At 46.7% G+C, this 17,618-nt stretch overlaps 2 protein-coding genes across 4 annotated transcripts; one reads left to right on the top strand and one right to left on the bottom strand.

Annotated features, from left to right (window-relative positions):
* The first annotated feature begins 52 nt into the window (after positions 1–52).
* EEF2KMT (eukaryotic elongation factor 2 lysine methyltransferase) lies at positions 53–5,150 on the top strand. 2 transcript variants are annotated; one of them, XM_086472933.1, is made up of 8 exons: positions 53–130; positions 211–273; positions 641–721; positions 958–1,059; positions 1,246–1,379; positions 2,158–2,465; positions 3,817–3,966; positions 4,636–5,150. In XM_086472933.1, the coding sequence occupies exons 1-8, from the start codon at positions 53–55 to the stop codon at positions 4,734–4,736; spliced, it is 1,017 nt and encodes a 338-aa protein (XP_086329059.1). In that variant the 3' UTR covers positions 4,737–5,150. The 2 variants fall into 2 exon arrangements, with proteins under 2 accessions (XP_086329059.1, XP_086329060.1); XM_086472934.1 differs by having other exon boundaries at positions 3,817–3,970; positions 4,640–5,150.
* Positions 5,151–7,126: 1,976 nt separating this feature from the next.
* ALG1 (ALG1 chitobiosyldiphosphodolichol beta-mannosyltransferase) lies at positions 7,127–16,912 on the bottom strand. Of its 2 annotated transcripts, XM_086472888.1 has the most exons (13): positions 16,702–16,912; positions 16,471–16,548; positions 15,827–15,930; positions 15,176–15,324; positions 14,464–14,553; positions 13,707–13,817; positions 12,666–12,787; positions 11,822–11,860; positions 11,182–11,241; positions 9,557–9,667; positions 8,529–8,643; positions 7,684–7,759; positions 7,127–7,344 (listed from the first exon to the last, which is right to left on the bottom strand). In XM_086472888.1, the coding sequence occupies exons 1-13, from the start codon at positions 16,910–16,912 to the stop codon at positions 7,210–7,212; spliced, it is 1,401 nt and encodes a 466-aa protein (XP_086329014.1). In that variant the 3' UTR covers positions 7,127–7,209. The 2 variants fall into 2 exon arrangements, with proteins under 2 accessions (XP_086329014.1, XP_086329015.1); XM_086472889.1 differs by lacking the exons at positions 16,471–16,548; positions 16,702–16,912 and having other exon boundaries at positions 13,701–13,817; positions 15,827–15,901.
* Between the last annotated feature and the right edge of the window lie 706 nt (positions 16,913–17,618).

The raw sequence follows: 17,618 nt of genomic DNA, 5'->3' as shown, positions 1-17,618 counted from the left end.
CCGCCGCGGGGCCGCCCTCCTGGGGGAGGTGGGCCTGTTCTTCGGGGCGGCCATGGTCGAGCCGGAGCTGGGGCTCCGCTTCCAGCAGAGCTTCCTGGCGGCCCGGCAGCTCGGCTCCTTCCCCTGGCCGGTAGGGCGGGGAGCGGGCGGGCGGCGGCCTCCGCGGGCAGGCGGCGGGGGGAGGCCTCAGCCCTGTCCCCTCCGTTTTAGGAACTTGAACGGCACCTGCGGACCGGGCCGGATCCCTCCTTGCTGGTGGATATTCTGCACAAGGTACGGCCCCGGGGATGGCGGGGGCACGGCGGGGCCCGGGCTGACGGGAGAGCGCAAATAAGGCGGGAAGCCGAAAAAGAGGGAAGGGGAGAGCCAGCCAGAGCTGACGGGGCTGCCATTCCGCTCGATGGTGCTGTTTACTCTGAGAAAATGAGAAACCCATGCGCTGCCGCGGACCCGTGCGCTACCGAGCCGGTCAGAAATCGCCAAACTTTGTTTTCCGGCTCAGCATCACTTTCACGTGGCGACTTCACGGCACAAAGAGCCCGTTCATGGCCCCCGCGTTCCTCCTCTGGCCCGTGCGGCCTTTCATAAAACCCTCACTTGGCCGTTGGTTTCAATCGCAGCTGTTGTTGTGTTGTTTTAGACCGTTCTCCACCCTCTGTGTGTCAAGTACCCTCCTTCCACCAAGTACAGGAGGAGCTTTCTAACCGAACTCATCAAAAAGGTAGTGCCAGCTTCTCATGTTGCTTGCAACTCTTTTTTTTTTTTTTTTTTTTTCCCCCCCATGAAAATATGCCAGTTTTATATTGTGGGCCAAGCTGAATTATTTGTATTAACAAAAAATAGCATTCAGTGTAAAATCTTATGGCCAACAATGTAGTAAAATGGGACTCGCTGCGTGTACATGTTCTGTTTTGTGACAATCTGACACCCGAACGTGCCCCGTTCTCTTCCGCGCAGCACGAGGCCACAGCAGCCGAACCCCTGGATGAACTGTACGACGCACTGGCAGATATTCTAAGTGAAGAAGAATCTACTCACTGTTACAAAAACTACTTACTGGTGAGAACTAACACTGTATTGTTATAAATAACTTTTAATTATCTCAACTAAACAATAATTGGTTTTAAAACTAACTCCCCGAAACCCAGAGTGCTTCCTGCCTTTTTCCAGGCGCTGACATTGACTCTAAACTGTCAAACTCCTTGTCTGTGCTGATCCCTCTTTGCCTTCCCGCGTGTCCTCTAGCCCACGGGAGAATGTGTTACCCTGTCCGAGAGCGTGGCCATTATCTCTGGAGGAACCACGGGGCTCGTCACGTGGGACGCTGCTCTTCACCTCGCGGAATGGGCAATAGGGAACGCTGCGGCTTTCAGTAACAGGTAACAGCACTGATGGAAAGGTGAGGAATGGTATTTTCATTATTCATATTGTGAGCTGCTGAACTGTAATGTAATAATATACAATATTTAACCCCAAAATAACAGAAATGACTACACCTTTTTGCTACTGGATGACTGCTGCTCTCGTCTGTTCTGCAACAGTCAAACTTTAATCCAGGAGAGGACCTTGGAGTTCTTTTAAGACTGGTCTTAAGATCAAAACCACAACCCCACGCAGCCTGACCTGCTCTGTAAAGCTGCTGCCGCGCTGTCTAGCCAGTAACTTGGTCTAGTGCGCCTTGCTCCATGGGGGGAGCACATCTGATCTCATCCTCTCGGCTTTGTTGCTAAGCAGTCAGGAGGAACAAGCACTTTGGAGGAATTCAGTGAAGTTAATTTAAGATACTGACCTCACAAGGAAAGGAACTGCGCTGCCGCAGTGTCTGTTTCTCCCCCCTGAGTACGAAAAGAGCTGGACAGCCGGTTTAGATGGAGACAGAAGTCTAAAACCAGGCGGGAACGTGTCTCCTCCCCATAGAGGAAATGCCTCGTACCGTATGCAAAAGCAGTATTTCAAGTAATTAATTTTTATGCTTACAGTTGCATCTTCAGCGTTTACCAACGCTCCCAGTTATTTGAGACAATGATTAGATTGTAGATGGTTTACTCAAAAACTGTTGAAATAACCTGTAACTGATTTTACCCTTCGATAGACTTGGCATGTTTTGACTCCCTTTAGAGTCCTGATAAGTACTTCTGTGACTCCATTACTCTTCAGGACAGTCTTGGAGCTGGGAAGTGGGATTGGCTTCACTGGAATTGCAATCTGCAAAACCTGCAATCCCCAGACGTACGTATTTAGTGACTGCCACCCCGGCGTCCTCCAACAGCTGGCAGAAAACATCCGTTTGAATGGCTTTGCCTTGGAGCCTGAAGGTCCTCGTCCTATCCAAGTGGAGTCCCCAAGCCAGAAGGCAGAAGCAGCAAATTGCCAAAAACCAAAAGTAATGGTTGCAGAACTCGACTGGGGCTCGGTTACAGAAAACCAACTGTGGGATCTTCACCCTGACGTCGTCGTTGCAGCAGGTACTTTACGCTTCTGATCACGCCTCCCTGTGTGCGGCAATAACCAGGTCAGAGAAACACGAAGGTGCTCGTGTGCGGGACTCGCTCAGCCCCGCTTCAGTTACCGAATCGGGCAGCGTGTGACGGAGCTTCTCCCAGTTCATCTCACCATTTTGTCCCTTTCAGGCGTTCAGCAGTTGTGTACGTAACGCCAAGCAGCAAGTTATTTTTCCCTTCTGGATTTTTTTAAATCCAGAAACAGATGATAAATCTGTCACTCGTAGGAGCCCCATCAATGATACCAGGCAATCTTGGCGTTCTCTGGAGGGATAACATATTAAAAAACTCAACAAAGGTAACACAAACCTTTTTTAGAACTTGCCTATGTCGAAATCTGGAGGGAGTTTATAGAAAATAGAATAATGGAAAATCTAGCAATAGTAACATTTCTTGGCTGTCGCTACAGGGTTTTGCTCCCTGATTTGGGGTTTTGCAAAGCAAAAGTCACATAAGAATTCAGGTGAAAAAAATGACAAAATATACTGCCTTTGTCATCAAAGGTATCACATGATGCATTAAATACATGAATTCTGTGAAATGAAGTCACCGCGTGTCACCCAACACCAACCATAGTGTTCAGAGAATGCACAAACCAGCCCAAGTCCGACTCATGAAGGCAACTCACGCCGGAAGGTGATTTATACGTAGGGGCTGTTTGCCGTCACGGGGTATTGCAGGACATTCCCTCGTTATTGCATCGAGAGCCAGCGGTGTGTGCCAGTGGTACGTGCCAGCAGCGCGTACACGCACCTCCCCATCCCTGTGCGATGAACCACCACAACCTCTGGAGTGTCAGTCCTGAACACGACAGACACGTTTTGGAATCCCCGTGGTCGTTAGCCAGACTGACATTTCGTACCCCCAAGTGATGGGTTTTACCTTTCATCACGATTTCTGCTCCCAAGGAAATGATTAAAACCAACTGCAGTTCAAATCCAGTCTCTTCCACTCAGGCTCTAAAATACGGATTTTGACCAACGTGGTTTCATTCCGCCAAGGACAGCCGTAGCAGAGCACCAACACTCAATGCTTTTGCTGTCTCCCTTTAGACAGGCTTAAGTACAGTGTCTGACACTCCCCTTACAAAAAGGAGCACTGGTTTTTAGCCATTTTGGACTGGTATCAGAGATGAGGGCAGCTTGACATAGCATGTCAAAGAGAGGCACTGTCTAAGCTCTCTTCTTGGGAAACTAACCGAGTACAAAAATTGTATTCTCCTGTGAGGTGAATATTTTATATTTTTGGTCTGTAGTTTTCATTCTCCTTTTTGCTGAATTCTCCATAAATATTGCATGTTTTCCTTCTCGTGCAGATGTGGTATATGATCCAGAGGTAACCGTAGCCCTTATTGGTATGCTACAAAAATTCTCCACTCCCAGAGCAGACAGAAAACCTCCCGAGGTCTACATTGCTTTCGCCATTCGGAATCCAGACACGTATCGCCTGTTCCAGGCTGAACTCGGTAGGTGCCTGTCTCACAAAGTGCATCATCACTTAATCCATGGTAGAGATGAATTTTGTGGCAATGGGTATTGTCCTGCAGGGAGATTCTTATCCCAGCGCTGGGTTTAAGAGCAGTCTGCCCAAGAGCAGAAACTTTTCCACGTGGATTTGATCAGGCCGTTGGATCGTAGCTTTTGGCTACATCGTGCCCATCACAGCTCACATCTGTTAGCAGCGACCCGAGAGGAATTGCAAGCGTGGTGCAACAGGCAGCTAAAAAAGGGTTAAGCTTAAGGGAGGAAAACCACCTGTGCTGCACTGCCCCAGTGATAACATTTGAGCTGCAGCCTAAAACCTTTCTCTTGCCTTCACTGTTCTTTCAGGGCTAAAAAACCCAGCTAGAGATTAAATGAAATGGGGAGGGATTTGGGATTTTTCTTCATACGCTCTTCACAAGCCTGTGTTTTGCAGTAGCTGTGCAGCTGCTCTACAGGTGGTTCATTCACAAAGTCCTGCTGAGTGCACAGCAGAGGCCTTGCTGTTAACTTTTAAAAGCCCCACTTGTGAGCGTTTGCCTGGAGCTTGCTGTAACAGCTTGGTAACGATCTGTTCGTACAAAACCCGACATGCAACTTTTGCTCTTCGTTTTATTAAGCAGAAATGTGATTCCCAGCGTTTCTCTTTGCAGATAGAGTTGGGATCAGATGGCAGATTATTCCAGCCCCCAGCAACAGTATTTTTCTCTATGACGTGCAGCCAAACATCACTATTGTACAGCTGTTTATATAGACTTGGCAAATAGGGTACAATCAGAATTTTCAGACCAAGAGGAGCACTCTCGTCCTTGCAACAAGATTATCTTGAATTCTAGAAATGTACAGGAGCGGCACCAAGGATACAACTACACACACACACTGTCATCACAGAGTTACGGTTCTTCCTGTAACTGCCGGCATGTCTGCACAGAGCTGCTGCCCCCGACAAGTGTCTGTGAACCTCAAGCAGCAGATAAAAAAAGCTCCAATCGTACTGCACTCTGCTTCTGTGGAAGACAACAGAATCGAAATGTGGGGTTTTTCCAACTGTGTTTTGATTTGTGAATTATGGAGGCACATCTGCGGGCTCACAGGATGAGTATGTCACACTGACAAGGGAGCAAAACAATGTTTCATGGTAATAAACTATTTTTTAACATTAAAACCAGCTGTAATTGCCTGCTCTTTTTTTATACTTGTCTGTATATACTTGCAGTGTGGCTTAGCTTAAAAATCACTAACAAGTAATGCCCGCAGTGAACCTAGCAGGTGGTGTCAGGACCTTACGTGATGCTGGAGGAGGAGGAGGAGGCCAGACTGCTCTAAGTGAGGTGCAGCCCTACTCCACAGCAACAACAAAACTCAGAACTGGACTTACAGTTCTCTCACAGAAGGCCTGCCACTTTTGCAGCTGGCTGTTGGGAAGCCAGGAAATAAAGAGACTCGTACTCTGTAGCGACGTGCTACGTACACCGCAAGGAGGAAGAACTGCACTCACCTTTGAAACTTTCCGTAATCCATTGATCACTCCTGTGGAACAGTATTGGGCCTGAAGCAGGAAGCCAAATATGCTGCTCTTTCTCCTCTTTTTGACTCCCTTTTCTGTACCTTGTTTTAAAAGCTCCAGAAAAGAAAATGAACACTTTAGCCACCTCCTTCTGTAGCACTGGAGAGAAAAGGGACAGTAGGTAACTTGAAGGGTCTTATTCTTCAAGCTGAAGGGGGCCACGACTGCTCGCGTTCAGTTAGCTATGCAGAAGCAACCCCAGCCCAGGTTTCCGCTACCTCTCCCTGAGAAGGAAGAATTTGGAGGTACTAGTTACAGAGTACATCGTGCTAGTAGCCCAAACAGGAGCTCCTTTACCTCCCCTCAGACAAAATTCTTCAGGTCACACAAAAGTTATGTACAGAGGGCTCATTTTGGATCTTGAAAAATATTATACAAAGATGAAACCTCTCTAAAGCTTCTGGCACTACAGCAGTACTAGAGAAGTGACTCGAAGAAACTGGAGAAGTGCCTCATCCACCTCCACGTGCGCATCACCGGCTACAAGGGAATGGCCAAACCATGGGACAGGGCTTTGTTCGGAAACAACAGAGAAAAAAGAAAATCTATAAAAATCAGCAAGTAAATCTTTATGGACCATACTTCAGTCGAGAACCCGCTGTAATCATCCACCACCTCTGAGCAGTGCCCACATGATAAAACCAAGCACATTTATTCCATAAGTGACCGACATCCATTTTAGACTCAAAAAGGTGATGCAAAAAGCATCAGGTCTGCCTGGGAACACTGACATGAGCAGGGAAAGGGGGAAGGGTGCACCTGAGTGAGCATCAGGAAGCGACATGCCCTTTTATTAGGTTAGACATACATTAATAATACCTTTTGGTTTTACTTTTAACTTTTGTCTTCACCTGTTCAAAAAGGGATCTATTGTTTGTTCTTTCCCAAGGTAAACGGGCACGTCGATGTCAGTGCACAAGGACACCGCTCGCTGAAGGGTCAGTTTTCCTCTAAGTGTTCCACAAAGCCATTGCACGCCGGCGGCTGCGCTTTCACATTCGTGCACACACTGTAAAACAACTCTGGCACGAAACGGCTCTGTCTCGGTAAAGTCATACAGGGCAGTATTCACGCTCGTCAGGGAAGACTGGCCAAGAGTATTGACTGGCTGAAAAGATAACACCCCCTGTATCCTCAGTGCAAATAAACCAATTCAAATAAAAGGCATCTCCCATTTGCAAGAAAACACACCCAAATCACCTACGAAAATGCTCACTGTGCGAGTGGTAATAGTTTACGTCTGCCTTCAAGGATCTTCACCAAAAATGACCCTTAAGCAGCACAGGCAACGGATTTTGCACATACGAGTTCCTAAAGCAACTAAACCTCCCTCCCACTTTCTCAAGGCTCCTCCCAAGTGCCAAGGAGGGCAAGGCAGCCCAGACAGCAAAGCTCCAGCTCTTTGGCACAGGAACCATATGCCCCCCCGACACCCAGGCGGCACACTACCCGCAGCCTCTGCCGCGCCTTCAGCACTACCGCTACTTGCACGAGAAGCTCCAATCGTAAAGGACGCGGTGTGTCCCAACACGTGCCCCAAGGGGAAGTAGTTAAAAACTGCACCCACAGACAACACAAAGGGTTTATTCGCTATTTATCAAATCTGTGCAGCTCCAGGAACGTATTTGCTTTTTTTGACACCCTCCTCCCCTGCAAAAAGTCATTCACTCTGCCCAAGCAAAGGAAGAACAATCTGGTCCCAACTCTCATCCCAGCGCAGCTGCTTGGATGCACGAAGGTTTTTTCTGAAGTTGTGAAGTTTGCCTTCCAGCGTAGGAAATCCCAAGAAAAGCATCTATAAGTTAAGAAGGAAAAAGACAGGCAAATACCATCATAGTACATTTTAGGGTCATTCTAGCCTCCCCAGTGTCAACCCTCAACCGCAATGCTGCAGTGAGAGTGCCCTCTTTGGTCTGGCCTCATAAATAGTGAACAATGACAATATTTAAAATGTTCTTTCCAGCTTCGGATTCGTATTTAAACAGAAGTGAAGCCAACAACATTCACCAGGCAAAGCAGTATCTTCTGAGAATGCAACACACAGAGATGACACCCTGACGTGGAATGCTGGCCCACACAGTGGCACCTCTGCAGTTACGGCCAGTGGGAAAGGAAAAACCCGCCAAGCCTTTACCTTTAGCTGTTCTGCAAGTTCATTCGAGTCCCTAAAGATCAGACCATTTTCATCGTGTTTCACAAGTTCGTGTAAACTGTGAACAAAAGTCATAAGAAAACGTGAGACAAAAAGCAGCGCAAGGGACAGAGACATTTACGAAGTTGCACACTGACACCCAGACAGACCACACCAGGTATCTGGAACATAACAACCCCGGAGGGCTTGATACCAGCTTCACACCTGACAAAACGGAATGAAGAGGCAGTTTTAAACATTTAAATTCAAAGATTGTTTCTCCCTTCTATGTCTGACTATTTAAATTTACCATTACAGCCCGAAACGGCCCTTGCTCTGTCTTTGTGCCGCTCACCTGGACACACGTTAAAAAACAGGGCAATAATCGACTTTAAAACCAACCCTCAAAGAAAATCTGTCCATGAGCCAGTTCATGAGACCTTCACAGAGAATGTACCTTTCTTTGTAAAAGCTACTATTTCCCCAAAGGACCATAAATTCCCAGACTGACTGTGCACTCACTCCCCCTTCACAGAACAGAGACCCATCTCTGCAGAAGGAAGCTTTTTTTAAAGCAGCACATTGAAATAAAGGATTTCAGGGTCATTATTTTTTAAGGCAAGTGGTTGCATTAAACACTCCTAGCTTTGTAGAAACTAGTGTTAATTTTTTTAACTTAAAATAAAACAACCTTGATTTCTAACTTATCTTATTGAATTTTAAAAAAGTTATTATGGCATCATACTGGACTCTCACTTGACACATGCAGTAGCTGCTGAACTCCTGCTGTGCAAGAATACTGCTTTACATGGTCCACTTAAACTGGGTCAGGATAAGTAAGCTCTTACCATTCAAAATGTATTGCACACACAGGTAAACAACAGCCAAACATGTCTACCACCTTCATGGGTAAATCCAACCCACTGGATGATTTATGAAGACACACCCCCAGGTCTGCTGAGCCTGAAAAGCAAAAGACAACAGGCTGACTTTGCTGAAAGCAGCTCTTCTGGTCTTACTGGGAAGCTTTCTGTTTCTGTACTGCTCTGGGTGATGCAAGCTAAACAGGAGCTACCTTCAACACCACGCAGACTGACTCCATTTCAAGCACTCAGGGGGGAAAAAAAGCACAATATATTTTATGACTAACATTAGCCAGGCTTTAGAAACATACCAGGCGAGTGCATATTAAATTAAAGGGAATTTCTAAATTTCATTTATCTTAAAACAGCCTTTCTGCCTCTTAATCTGCTGAGAATGGGTAAGTGCACAGGAAAGCTCCATCACAATCCACACCCAGGATAGGCTGCACGGCTCACTAGCGACCTCTTCCAGTGCAGGTGATTGCAAAATAGAGAAATTACAGTGTGATTTTACAGACATTATACTCCTGAGCTAAAAAGTACAAAATAAAGTGTTTTCCAGCCATACAAATGGGTAAACTCTAACCCTGCAGAATTGAGAATAATCAATCAAGTTGAGTATGTATTTCACTCCTTTGTTACACTTACTCACACTTTATGCTAATACAATGAACATGCTGAGGGAATACGGTTATTCCAAGGACACATTCATTTAGAATTTCAGCTACTTTCGGTTGCTCAGCCAACAATGTTATGATTTCATTTACTGAAGTGACCCTGAAAGTAAACCGGGACACACACACTGTATTTCAACACATTTAGAAGAAACAAAGAGTACAAAGAACAGGCTAAACCAGCAACACCAGTACCACACCTGCTCCTTGGGATAACAGCGAAAAACTGTAGAGAAAATCAGCAATTCAGCTTCTCTACAAAATCGGTATCAGCTCTCTGCAACTGTGCTAAGCTGTTCCTCACACATTCCCAAGCCCGTTTCACAATCCACTATTTACCAAGCAAAAGAGGGTAATCCTCAGCTTCAAGCCACGGTGTACAGATCTGGATATGTTTAAAGTGCAATTTATTTATCAGTCCATTGTAGTAGTCTTTTAGAGGTCCTTTACCTGTTTAAAGCAGAAAAAAAAAATCTAATTTTTTTTTTATCAAGATGACCGAAAACAGCATGGTCCGTGCATCTCACTGTACAGCTGACAAACTCCTGTTGTACCAGGTACATCAAAAACCCTACCACACACAATCCCCAGAAGGACACGTAAAAGACTACATCCCTTGAAAGCACCATGAACCTCGACTTCTCTCTTTCTCAGTATTTAGAAGAGCCTGCCAGCAGTACAGAATACCAAAACAGTTTAGGTTGGAAGAGACCTTTAAGATCCTCAAGTCCAACCGTTAGCCCAGCACTGCCAAGTCCACCGCTAAACCCTGTCCCTCAGCGCCGCGTCTGCAGGTCTTTTAAATACCTCTGGGGCTGGTGACTCCACCGCTCCCCTGGGCAGCCTGGTCCAGGGCTTGATGACCCTTTCAGTTAAGGCATTTTCCCTCATGTCCAATCTCAACCTCCCCGGCACACCCTGAGGCAGTTTCCTCTCGTCCCATCGCTTGTTACTTGGGAGCAGAGACCAATCCCCACCTCACTCCAGCCTCCTTTCAGGCGGTTGCAGAGAGCAGTAAGGTCTCCCCTCAGCCTCCTCTTCTCCAGTTCCCTCAGCCGCTCCTCACCAGACGTGCTCTCCAGACCCTTCACCAGCTCCGTTGCCCTTCTCTGGACACGCTCCAGCACCTCAATGTCCTCCTTGCAGTGAAGGGCCCAAAACTGCACCCAGCGTTCGAGGGGCGGCCTCACCAGGGCAGAGTCCAGGGGCATGATCACCCCCCTGCTCCTGCTGGCCACACCATGGCTGACACAGGCCAGGATGCTGTTGGCCTTCTTGTCCACCTGGGCACACTGCTGGCTCATGTCCAGCTGGATCTCGACCAGCACCCCCAGGGCCTTTCCCACTGGGCACTTTCCAGCCACTCCTCCCCAACCTGCAGCGCTGCGGGGGTTGGTGTGACCCCAGTGCAGGACCCGGCACTTGGCCTTGGTGACCCTCACACAACTGGCCTCCCGCAGTCCTGACCTGTGTTTTGCCTACAGCCATAAGATAACCAAATCACTAATGAGAAATTTCATCAGCACTGTTGGCCCTTAAAAGTCACACTAAGTTTTAGTTTGCTCTTAATGAGGACGTTAACTAAATTGCATTCATTCTGTCTATGTAACTTTTTGGCAAAACCTCATCTGACGGTCCTCTTTTCCAGCACTACATAAAAATCTTTCTGCTTAAGACTCCAAACATCAGATTTTATGTTTCTTTTGCAGCATCATCTCAACGTTGAGCTTAAATCCTTCTGGAGTAATGCATAGCTGTACTGTAGGGAGGTGGAGAGCTTCTCTTTAAAGCTGTGCCATGATGACACGGCCGTAACAGTCCAACTATAAATCATTACTCTTATAACCAAAGACAACAGTCCCTCCTCCCTCTTCACCAGCAACAGAAGAGTTTGCATAGAACAAAGCGAAAATGCAGCCTGCTGTATTAGCACCGAAAGGACTGTGACGTGAATAAACTATTACCTGTTATCACACACACTAAAGATGGAAGCTCGACTCCCTCATTGATATACTGCTCATAACCTGGACAGGATAAAAAACTGGTTTAGAGTTGACAAATATACGGATACTCAGTTTAAGAATGATCACAGCATATTAATTGTTTAGCTTCCTGCTTCAAGTACTTTGCTTACAAGCATATACCTAGGAAAATAGTAGCAAACCTTGCAGTGGTAAAACTGACAAACTTCTATCGAAATAAACGATGGGCTGTTTAAAATGCACTGCTCACCAAGCACTTCAACTACAGCATATCCGCTGTTTCAGCCTATCGATTTACAAACTGCAGCTGCAGAGCCTACAAACTGAGGCAGTGCGTGTTCCCGCTTCCCTGCTAGCAGATGCCCATGGGGAGCGTACGCCGCAGCTTAGCTTGCCATTTACAAGCCAGGCAGAAACAGAATTCTCCCTGACAACTACTTTAACTGAATCCAGATGTTGCACTTCCGTAGCTCAACTATTACTCTTAAACCGCTGCTAATTAATCAAACACACCGGCATTCTCCCTTGAATACGGAAGCACTGTTCTTTAGTGAAGCCTTCAGAACTCTCCAGAATACCACCCTTCCCTTTGAACAGGTGAGATGATGCACTCCTTACCTACCTTCTAAAGCTTTTAAAAGGACTGAGAAGTCTTCATCCTCTGGAAGAGAAGGCTTTATTAGTGACATTCATATTTCTACTGTCTTTAAGTGACAACAATCAAGATTTTCCTCACCTTCACCTACACAATTTAAGTACGGACCACGCTTTTCCAATTCAAAATCTGCTGTAACTATTTTCATAACTAAGTCTGTAATCACAGACAAGGCTTGTTTACTCCCCTTATTGGGAACACAGCAAAGAAACAAGGCACAAACACTGCACATCCTCGAAGCTATCAAGTTAAAAAAGTTAAAGTCCAGTTTCTAAAGCTAGAGCATTAAGTGTAGAAATTGCCCTGTTAATTCAAAGCTATAGACAATTCTGCCCATGGTTACTAGCAATGGATTTGTTTCCTCTGTTCCCTTTCTCACAGGGAGGGAAACAAAAACAAAACAAAAAAAAAAAAGAGAAAATTATGTAATAATATGAACCGAAATAAAGGAGTAAACATTTTAGTTTCTTAATCTATTTTACATGACCATGCAAGACAGTACACCTAGACTGAAAGTCAAAACAACTAAGTAGGAAATGTCTTTTAATCATTCTCGGAGCTGAGCCTCTAGACTGTAGCTCTGCAATTAAAACACAACTTAAAAAACCATTCATTTTTAGCCACCAAGGTACATTATATACAACTTGTCTTCAAATTCTTCCAGCCAAATGAAGGAAAAACATAACTTCACCACTGATCACGTAAACATGCCTGCACAGCATGTCAAGTGTGAGGAGGCATAAACAACCCTAGTTTTGACTTTTGTTAAACAGGGGTTAAATAGTAAAAATAAAACTATCCGTATCCAAACCTGTCCAGCTTGTGCTGCTGATGACAAGAGCTGGCCGCCCCCTGGTTTTCATCACCTGTCCGTGGTTTCCATCCGTTTCTGTAAAGGCCGACCTCTCCGCATCCCAACCAACAGACTCTGTACTACGGAAACAGAATTTTCTGAGTACAGACCACACAAACCCAGCAGCAACCACAGAAGGAAACACTATACTTAACCGGCATGAATTTCCAAACACTTGGTTCCAGATTTGCTGCTCAACTTCTCTAGAAACACGGTCACTACAGCACCGAGCTGCAGAGGCACCCGAGAGACCATTTTGGATCTTTCATATTCTTACGAAGAGCCTAACGACATCATTGCTACAGGCACCATTCCATCTTCTAACACAGTGTTTTCCTTAAAATAGTCAGCCTCCCTTTCCAGCTGTCTCAAACACATAGCAGAGCATGGGGGCCAACAGGACGTTTGTTCAGCTGCACTGAGACCTAAACATTCTGTGGTGGGCCTCCCCAAAAAGAAACCACTACATACTGTGGCTTTCGCTTCTTTTTCAAGCATTAGTTTGGTAAAGTAACTCCCTGTTACAGCTGCTCTAGGAGACAGCCTGCACATAGCCAGAGAGGAACATGTTAACGCTCAGACCACCACCTGGAAAGCTCTCCAGAGGAGGTGAAAGGAAGGGATGCTATCCACAAAGCATCCAGTCACTGTCATTAGTTCAGTGGGAACTAGACAACTGCTGAGTTCCATCCCAGAGATACTCTAGCACAGATTGCTGCTGCACTTGTGCCAACTTCTTTACAAATAAACCACTTTATTATCTCACCCACCAGGCACTGTGTTATCACATTCCATGATTTCGCTCACTCTGGCCTCTCGGAGCAACAATCGAGCTCACTTGCACAGCATCAGCTGCTGCTGGCTAAGAGCTCGCAGAGACCACTCTGCCTGCTGAGGCCCACGGACTCGTGACTCCACACCAAAGTACGTCTGGTAGCCAAGTGCAGTAACTTTGTCGTGTGGTTAAGGACAGTAACCGCATGCTTTACTTACACATACCGCGCTTTAAAAGGCTCGTAGTCTTTGGCAAGTTTCAAGTATAAACGATGTTGAAGTTCTAATGGTGTTTCCTTAAAATAAGAAGCTGGCTTGTCATACAGCGTTACTGCCCTAGAACAAAGTAAATTCACAAGTTAAATAAAAAACAGATGTAACAAATTGTATATGGCACAGTGCCAGGCTACAACAATGTAATGCAGAAAGTAAGTGAATCAATACAGCAGAATAATTAGTTTTTTGACTCTTACAACTCTCTATATTCCTGACGTTTGCTGGAATACACCAAATTGGACATATTAATCCTGGAACAAAGGATCCCTTTCTTGTGAGCGTATTCAAGCGGTGTAACGCAACCGTAACAACTGCAGACTTTCAAACTTACTTCATAACTGTTCCTGAGAAAAACTGATCTTAAAGCCCTCCGATGGCAAAAGAAAAACCTGCAGGGCACACTAACTTCAAAAACGCAGTGAGGTCTGCCTCATTCCCATTCTACGGGCAGGCTGGTGGCAAACTTAACAGGACTGCTGCCTTCTAGTCAATCGTGTGGCAATTATGAAGGGTAACGAGAAGAATCTTGAATGCCCACACTCCGCTAGCTCATTACAGAGCTGAGCTAACGTCTCAGTGGTGATGGATGGGCTCGGGAAAGCTGCTTTTCTAAGATTCCTCTGAATCCAGAGCCACCAGGGATACGTTCGTTCATTTTACTTTGCATACACACCTACTAGTTTGTTACAAGAGGTACGTGACTTACTTTATGTTGCATTTCACCCACAGATCTTCTTTCATGGCATTAGTGACACACAAGTTATAGTCAGACAAACGCCCAAAAAGCTTTTCATACCTGACAAAAGTTAAATCTCAGTTAGAAACCATAGGCAGGCAATTGCATTTGCCAAATAATAACTGCCCACCAGTGCCCATGCTAATTAAAAGCCAAATAAAACCAAAAGAAACCAAACTGACCCCAGTAATGGACACATAATTACCAATTATTGTTTGACTCCTTATACTGAAGCAGTACCAGTTTATGAGAACGGATAAAGCATGACTCCTTTATCTCCTAAGACCTCAGAACACCACTCTTGAAAGCCTTTAAAGCCTTTATCTACATGTAACCAATTAGATTCAGCAAGAAACAGACCTTTAAAGGTGAGCTGGAAGATAAAGCAGCATTAGAGAATAAAAAACCCCAGTACATAGAAAGTCATTCTAACAAGATCAAAGTTTGCATATGCACATAAGAGCAACCCGCCTACTTCATCAAATCGCCTTCCCACGTGTTTAACGAAGGCGTTTTACAGAAGATCCTTTCTGAAACAGAAAGCGGGCTTAACACAGCAAAACCCAGAAATCCTTCACAGAAACAGCCCTTCACTAATTATGTTCTCCCCACTGGTTTCCACTCTTCTGAATCCTGCAAAGCTACGTCATTTGTACAGAGGAGAAGAAATTACTGTACAAACCATTTTGCAATTTGTACGAGCGGGTGATTTCTTCCATGACTCAGACTCATCACAGTGTATCCATAGTTGTGCCAATCAATTATCAGTTTGCTTCTCCAGAAAAGACATGCTACCCAGGCAACAGCTATAGCAGGTAAGCCTGGAGGATTCTGTTTAATAAATAAAACGAGTTAAAATAGCTTAAAATTGTGGTCAAGTGACAAACACTGAGCAACTACCAGAAAAAGAGAATCAAATGACTGAAATTACATCGCTTTAAAGGATCTTAATGAACTGAGGCGATTTTGTATTCGCCAACTATAGAACTGCCAGCTTCTCCTATGACGACTGGTAGGCACTTCCACTTTTACTGTTGGATCAGGATCAAAATTCCCCTCCAATAAACACAAACATTTCTATTAAGATTTATCCTTCACTACCATCCAAGCCAATGAAGTTTGAAAGCTCAACAATTAACAGGAAGAACAAAAGTGGGTTGTTAACAGAAAAATCAAAGTTTAGAGCCAAAAAAATAGTTTGATACATGACTACACTATTGTTTAGGCCAGCTTTAGCTCCAAAATAATCAGAACAATGTCTGAGACTGCTAAAAAAGCCCTGCAATTTAGTACTATTTATTTTTATTAAAATTAGTCCCAACAGGAAACACACCTGAAGCAGAATATAGGATGGCTGATCTATCGTCAGCATTGCGTACAGTAACTGCACCGCCTGCACAATGACCTTTACAACATACTGGAAAAGCTTCGGGCCAACTGCAAAACAACAGAAAACCTGGTAAGGATATCACAGCTCTGTAGAAACGCGCACCTCAAACGGAACCAGCCACCTCTGCAGAGAAAAGATTTAAAACAACGGCACGGTGTAAAAATGGAAATCAGTTGTTAAAGATTTCACAGTCCCTACTAATTCCCATTTCGTACAGAAAGAAGGCAGGGTACGTATGGATAAACAAACACACAAGGTGGGGGGAGAAAAAAAGGAAAACGACAAGTATTTCACCGTTTCACGCTGCATGAATGTGCTGCAATACTGCACAGACAAGTGTTTTAAAGCCGGCGGGGAGGCCCCGAGGAGGAGCGGCCTCTGCCGACACACACCCGCCCCGGGCCAGCCCCCCGCCCCCTTCGGGCGGTTCCTTTTGGACGTTCATCTCGCTCCCCCCGAACACAAGCACCCCCCACCACGGCCACCCTCCAGCCCCCGGCCCCGTCGGCCGTCCTCGCTCCCCCGCAGCCCCTGGCCGAGGACGCCCGGCGGGGCCGGGGCCGGAGCCGGAGCCGTCCCGCACCCACCTCGCAGCCCCCGCAGCTCCGCCACCGGTACCAGCCGGATCTTCCCGCTCCGCACCACGTCGCCGTGCGGCCTGCTCTCTGCCGGACAGGAGAGCCCCGTCAGAGCAGCGACCCCACGCACCGCCCCGGCCCGACCCCAACCCAGCCGCCGCCTCAGCGCAGCTCACACCGGCGCCGTCCCCGGCGGGCGGGAGGACGGGAGGGGGGAAGGAGCCGCCCGCCCTCACTCACGGAGGTAGCCCAGCAGCGCGACGCCGCGGCCATGCCGGGCCAGCGAGAGCGCGTGGTACTGCATCCGCGGGCTGCGGCCCAGATCGCCCAGCACCGCCACGCACACCCGCCCGCCGCCGCCTGCTGCCGCCCGCCGCCGCCGCCACAGCAGCAGCAGCAGCGCCGCCGCCACCGCCGCGCCTGCCGCCAGCGCCGCGCCGCCCGCCGCCATCTTGTGGCGCCGGCGGCGGGAAAGCGCCCCCTGGCGGCGCCGCGCTCTGAGGGGAGCCGGGCTCGGCGGGGGGGGCGGGGGGCAGAGGAGCGATGGGCTCCGGGTGAAATCCCGGTTTAAAAAACGGTTGCAATGGGGGATAGCGGTCACTAGAGGAGGCTCCAAGCCTCCGTATTTTAAAATGAGCTTCTGGCGGTGTGCAAAATGAGTTTTCTCAGAGTTTTTCTTAGACTAACGCCTGAGTTAGGTTTGGAGCTGTGTTTTCGTACCAAAGCCCAGGACAGCTTAGCTTCTGAGATTTAGTCGGTGCAGTGTGGTCACAAGGTGGTTTGCCAGCACCTGCACATACTCTAGAACCTGTATTTTGGGGAGGTGACACACCAAAATTGAGACTGGTTATCTTTAACAGCAGGTGGTCATGTCCATTAACGGGGAAACCTTGTGTCACCTCAAACATTGGCATTCTGGCAATTCCCACCCTTCCTGCTTTGAGAAGCTCTAAAAAAAAGTTACTCACACTCCATACAGTCCTTAATATCCGTGCAGTGGAAGGGGCTGCTTCAGAGAGAAAAGTAAATTGCAGAGTAAACACACTATACAGAGAGGAAAAACTATTGTTTTCCAATACCGTTTTGTTTTGGTTTTCACTCTGGTTTGCAAGAGGATTCTATTCCCTACGGATTTCCAAAGGCAGCTTTTGGCCTGT

Source organism: Leptosomus discolor, chromosome 14, assembly GCF_034619465.1.
Source record: "Leptosomus discolor isolate bLepDis1 chromosome 14, bLepDis1.hap2, whole genome shotgun sequence".
In the NCBI taxonomy this organism is placed as follows: domain Eukaryota; kingdom Metazoa; phylum Chordata; class Aves; order Leptosomiformes; family Leptosomidae; genus Leptosomus; species Leptosomus discolor.
This window is presented reverse-complemented; position numbering and strand designations above follow the sequence as displayed.